A 6,521-nucleotide genomic window follows, 5' to 3' on the forward strand; every position below is an offset into this window, starting at 1 on the left:
TTTACTGTCGGTTAGAAAGCTAACAGTCCGTCCCTCTCATTCACCAGCTGTGAATTCATTAAAGTTGTTTTATTCATGTGTTTCTCTCTGGTCCCTCTACATAGGTCAGGTCATGTTAATGCTGCACCCTCTACTGGTGCCCCCGTCACTGCGTGCAGCCTCACGGGGAGCCCGTGCCAGCGGGGCGTTTAACTGGAGATGGTGAGAGGAACAAAGGATGAGATGAAGGGAATGGAGAGAGAGGAGAGGATGTGCTTGCTGCAAACACATCTACTGGTTCTTCTTGTCTTCAGGTGGGGAGTAGGGTGGAGGCTTGTCCTTCAGAATAAAAACAAAACAATATTCTCAAATTATTAATTACCCGAGTTTGTAATTTTTTAGTATTTGCTTCGATGCAGCTCTAGACTCTGGGCTTGACTAAAAGGTTGGAATATATAACAGTTTGGACAGGTTAAGGACTTCAATACATTTTAACTTAGCTACATATGCATTTTGTTAACAGGTTGAACCTGGTTATATGAACTTAGTTAACAGAAAAGGTGTGGTTAACAGATTAATTGGTTATGCATTGACTTTGTTATTATTGCACTGGCATTATATAATATACTTAGTTAAGAGTCTGGATCTTGTTATATATGGACCTTAACCAGTTTAACTAGGTTATGTGTAGACTTTACTAATAGGATATACTTGGTTAACAAGTTGAACCTGACTTATATATGCACTTTGCTAACAGGATAGACATGGTTAACAAGTTGAATTGGTTACACACATGGATTTGTTAACAGGATAGACTTGGTTAACAGGTTAAACCTGGTTATATATGGACTCTACTAACAGGATAGACATGGTTAACAGGTTTAAACTGGTTATATATGGACTTTGTTAACAGGACTTGGTTAACAGATTGAGCCTGGTTATATATGGACTTTATTAACAGGATAGACTTGGTTAACAAGTTGAACCTGGTTATATATGGACTTTATTAACAGGATAGACTTGGTTAACAAGTTGAACCTGGTTATATATGGACTTTATTAACAGGATAGACTTGGTTAACAAGTTGAACCTGGTTATATATGAACTAGGTTAACAGGATAGATTTGGTTAACAAGTTGAATCCGGTTATTTATGGACTTTGGTAACAGGATAGACATTGTTAACAGGTTAAACCTAGTTATATATGGACTTTGTTAACAGGATAGATTTGGTTAACAAGTTGAACCTGGTTATATATGGACTTTGTTAAGAGGATAGACTTGGTTAACAAGTTGAACCTGGTTATATATGGACTTTGCTAATAAGATATACTTGGTTAACAAGTTGAATTCGGTTATTTATGGACTTTGGTAACAGGATAGACATGGTTAACAGGTTAAACCTAGTTATATATGGACTTTGTTAACAAGATATACTTGGTAAATAGTTTGGATCTGGTTATATATCATGTTTGGTTACATAAACTTTATTATACATGAACGTTGTTAACAGGTTGGACCTGGTTATATATTAACTTAACATAAGATACTTGGATTACCTTGGTTACATATGAACTGTTTTATTTGAACTAGGTTAACAGACTGAACCTGGTTTATATAGACTTAGTTAATGGGATACATATGGTTTTCAAATTAGCTGTATTATATATAAACTTGCCAGGTTAACAGGTTGGATCTGGTTATGCATTGACTTTGGTAACAGGATAGACATTGTTAACAGGTTAAACCTAGTTATATATGGACTTTGTTAACAGGATAGATTTGGTTAACAAGTTGAACCTGGTTATATATGGACTTTGCTAATAAGATATACTTGGTTAACAAGTTGAATCTGGTTATTTATGGACTTTGGTAACAGGATAGACATGGTTAACAGGTTAAACCTAGTTATATATGGACTTTGTTAACAGGATAGATTTGGTAAATAGTTTGGATCTGGTTATATATCATGTTTGGTTACATAAACTTTATTATACATGAACTTTGTTAACAGGTTGGACCTGGTTATATATTAACTTAACATAAGATACTTGGTTTAACTTAGTTACATGAACTTTGTTTTATCTGAACTAGATTGACAGACTGAACCTGGTTTATATAGATTTAGTTAATGGGATACACATGGTTTTCAAATTAACTGTTTTATATGAACTTATATGAACAGGTTAATAGGTTGGATCTGGTTATGCATTGACTTTGTTAACATCGTATCATATACTTAGTTAAGAGTTTGGATCTTGTTATATATGGATTTTAACTTGGTTACATATAGACTTTGCTAACAGGATATACTTGGTAAACAGGTTGGACCTGGTTATATATATGAACTTGATGCTGAACATGGTTAACAGGTTGGTTAACTCACCTCAGGCAGATAGACCCGCGTCGGAGCAAAAGTAGATGCGCCGGAACTCGCTGCAGCTTCAGCTGCTTTTGCTTCAGCTAGAAAATAAAACAGTCAATTTATTTAAAAAGTCAGAGTTAACCAGTAAAACAGGAGAGACATCTTCAACTATAAAACTCAACCGAATACAGTTGTGGCTCATACCTGCGGGGGTTCTGGGCAGGTCTGGGTCCAGAGGAGCGTGGTCCATCGGAGCTGTATACGGTGGAGGAGGCATGTAGGCTGCTGGTCCATCAAAGCCAGGAGGGTTGGGGTAAAATGCACCTACAGGATACAAATAACAGCAGTTCAGTGTTTGAATACAAGTTCAAATGTCAGTACTTAAGTTACTCAGCAGTGAATCTGACCTGGTGGTGGAGGTCCAGGGTAGGCGTATCCAGGCGGAGGAGGTGCGGCCGAATACATGCCGTTAGCAGGAGGAGGTGGAGGGTAAGCGTACGCCCCGTTCGCCATGTAAGGACAGCCATAATTTACAGTCACCGGTTGCCCTCTGGATGCTGAAATGAATGAGACAGATTGAAGATAATGCTTCAACATCAAATTTGTTGTTCATCAACAATCTGATGCTAAAAAGACTAAAAAGAAATTATATTTTGAAACTTGAAAACGTACCCTGTGCAGCCACCTGCAGCATGTACTGTCCAAACTCAATCGCTCCTCCAGCAACAAAAATCATCTTAAAGGTTGCAGAACCTTCCCAACCACCTGGAGCAGTGATGGAGGCACACTTTAGTATACTTATATGCCATAGTCTTCTTTACTATACCACGAGTACATTGCCTCTTCCCTTTTTATGTTCAGATTACTCTAAAACAGGACTCTTTAAATAGGACAAGATTATGACAGCTCGAACTCGAAGATGGTCTAACATGTTAATTAATATTGTGTTTTTTAACATGAATATATAATAATATAATATAATATTATCACCAATATTGTGTCATATAAAGGTTGTTGATTTTTTTTTTCAAATTAATTACATGATTTAAAAATTAATTTATTAAATCAGATGCAGTTTTTTTTTTTTTTGCATTATTCACTAAAAAAGTTCTAAAAGATTTTATTTCTCAAAGATATTAATTAGTGTGTATATATATATATATATATATATATATATATATTTTTTTTTTTTTTTTTTTTTTTTTTCATTTTTAGTAATTTTAGTACTGCAACATTACTCATTTTCTTTCCAGCTTTTTTAAGTTTACATTTTTGTTCTAATATTTAGATTTTATTTATAACAATTTTGAATAGTTTTAGCTAACAATATTCATCCAGGGACTGGTTTTGACCTGTGATTTTGGCTTATTCCCACATTGCTCTCTCTGTCCTCACAGCAGCAGTTTTATATTTAGATTTGGTTTTTTTACCTCCAGGCTCGGCGCTGATCGTTCCCTTGATGTAGTTGGCACCAAGAACTGGCTGCTTAACCTCACAGCCCTTCATAAGATAAAACGGCATCATGAAAGACTGCAGAGGGTCCTTGCCTTTAGTCAAGAAGATCACCTAAAGATCAAACCACAGCAGTTAAAATAATGACCACAGTCGTGGTCTGAGGTTATTTACAGACCACAGAAAAAGACCTTGTTGCAAATATCAATTTTTTTTATGTATCACATGCATACTGTAGCCAATTAGGAGACAGATGAAGCCCAAATCAACTAGGTTTATTATATTAAAAAATATGTTTCAATATTATGCACTACTTTTATTTATTCGTTTCCTTGCTCTGTCCTTATCATCATTAAAAAATAAGATGATCGTCTAACTCCTTCTCTTGTATTACATACCCTGTAAGGTGTCAGGTACACGCTTCCCTTCTTGCTTTTTCTGAAGGCTTCTGGCAAGCGTTCTGCGTCACTGAACACCAGCTCCACATTCTCATATGACATCAAGACACTGTAAAAAAGAAAAAAACAGATTTGGTTTATTACAGTCAGCACATTCTGTGCCAACACGTAATGATTAAAGCTAGCTTTGGCGTCACTGACAAGGAACAAAGACTTTTGTTTAGTTTTAAAGAATAGCAGTAACAAAGAAAGCTGTAACTCTAAAAATATTTTTCTATAATATTATAATAATTCATGAGAAACAATAACAACAACAATAATAAAAATATTAATAATATTTTAAATCTTAAACATTTATGATTATTATTTGCAATAATACAAAAATGTGAGAGATAAAATAAAATATTTAATGAATTATTATTAATATAATTATACGTTCATTATAAATAAATAAAATAAAAATGACAAAAGGAATAAAAACATAATATATAATATTTAAATATAATAATAATAAAATAAATGGTTATAAATATAAAAATACAACTAAACTATTATTATAATATTATATGAAATATGATAACATATATAAATAATACGAAGAACTAAGAACATTTGCCTATAATGTTATAATAATTCACTATAAATAATAATAATAAAAAGTCAACAATAATAATAATATAAAAACGAAATAAAAATATATATGAAATAATAATTCATTATACATAATAATAAATTTTATAAATTATATTATTATTATTATGCTAATTATAAGTTCATTATAAATAAATAATGTAAAATGTTATAAATAAAACACAAACACAATAAATAAATTATTCTAAATATAAAAAATAAAAATAAAATATTATTAAAATAAAATGTAAATATTATATTAATTATTATAATATTTAAATAATAATTATTGTATTTATAACTTGTAGTATGTACTAAGAATATTTGCATACAATGTTGTAATAATTCACTATAAATAATAATAGTAAAAGTCAATAATAATGATAATATAAAAACAAACAAATATATGTGAAATAATAACAACAACAACAATAATTATTATTATTATTTCATTTATTTATTTATTATTATTGTGGACTATTATGTAAATACATGAAAATACACTTTTTTTAGATTTAGAATTTTCAGATGTATTTTTAGATTTAATGTAATGCAATGTAGAATATAAGCAAGAAAAAGTTAAGGAAATAAAAAAGCTTAAATAAAAAGACAGTATCGGTTATTATTGATTATTGTTATTGGCCTGTTGATATGTTAGAGAGATGATGTCACTGCTGAAGTCATCAGTGTTGTGTAATAAGATCACAGCTGTTGTACACTTTAAGAGCATTCTTCTTAAGACCATGTCATTTCTTTTAGAAGAAGCTTAAGAAGATTATTGCTGACCTACTGCGACTAACACGGCCATTCACAGCACAAACACGAATCCTACTACGGCGAGGGCCGAGCTCATTAATATTAATGAGGTAACGTGCCATGCGTCCCGTAGGGCTTGCTGATTGGCTGAACCGCAAATGAGGGTTCGTCGGTCGCCAAGCGTCACGAATATTAATAGGACTACGTGACCGAACGCTGTGTGCTGTCGGAAGGTTTCCAAGCAACTTGAGCATGACTAAATTAATATTCATCCGCGCAGACTTAGCCATAGTAGGATTCTGAAAGCTGCGCAAGATCCATGTTGTTAAAAGATAAAAACTTACGTGACTGAATATGGATTAAATTCACAGTGTGCAAACATAATGTTGCTTAAAATGAACACATAAACAGCAGACAGACTGAATACAGTAGAAATAAATCAAATGGGTGTGATCTAACGGTTCACGCGATGTTATTCAACACATGACACTGTAGACTGTACTAGTCATAGTAATGTGAATAGAAAACACATAACACACAATAATGAATTCGATAGGGACGTTTTGGACAAATCCGTTAAGTCAGAAATAGGACAGTGCCAGATTTATATAATAATATAAAATAATAACGGCAGTAATAATCAAAGGCATTACCTTTCGCTGTTGTTGATGATAACACCTCCAGATTCAGAATGATTGCCGTTGAGAGCCATGGTTGATTTCTGTCTGTTATTGTGTGAAACTGACGCTCTACATTCTACGAGCGCAACTCAAAGATCCACCTGAACTTCCGCCATAGGCCACGCCCCCCGGTGACATCAACGAGCGGGTTTGAGATATTTCCCGAACCTTCTCAAATAACACATAAATATTTATCTAATCAAAGGAGAATAATCTTAATCTCATAATATTTTATTTTTCTTTGGATAGATGGAAAGATGGA

At 32.8% G+C, this 6,521-nt stretch overlaps 1 protein-coding gene across 1 annotated transcript; it reads right to left on the reverse strand.

Annotated features, from left to right (window-relative positions):
• wbp2 (WW domain binding protein 2) lies at positions 1–6,382 on the reverse strand. Its single transcript, XM_051124882.1, has 8 exons — positions 6,233–6,382; positions 4,194–4,302; positions 3,774–3,909; positions 3,016–3,108; positions 2,751–2,900; positions 2,548–2,667; positions 2,365–2,441; positions 1–318 (listed from the first exon to the last, which is right to left on the reverse strand). Exons 1-8 carry the CDS (start codon positions 6,289–6,291, stop codon positions 271–273), a joined length of 792 nt encoding a protein of 263 aa, XP_050980839.1. The 5' UTR covers positions 6,292–6,382; the 3' UTR covers positions 1–270.
• Between the last annotated feature and the right edge of the window lie 139 nt (positions 6,383–6,521).

The sequence above is a fragment of the Labeo rohita genome, chromosome 12 (assembly GCF_022985175.1).
Source record: "Labeo rohita strain BAU-BD-2019 chromosome 12, IGBB_LRoh.1.0, whole genome shotgun sequence".
In the NCBI taxonomy this organism is placed as follows: domain Eukaryota; kingdom Metazoa; phylum Chordata; class Actinopteri; order Cypriniformes; family Cyprinidae; genus Labeo; species Labeo rohita.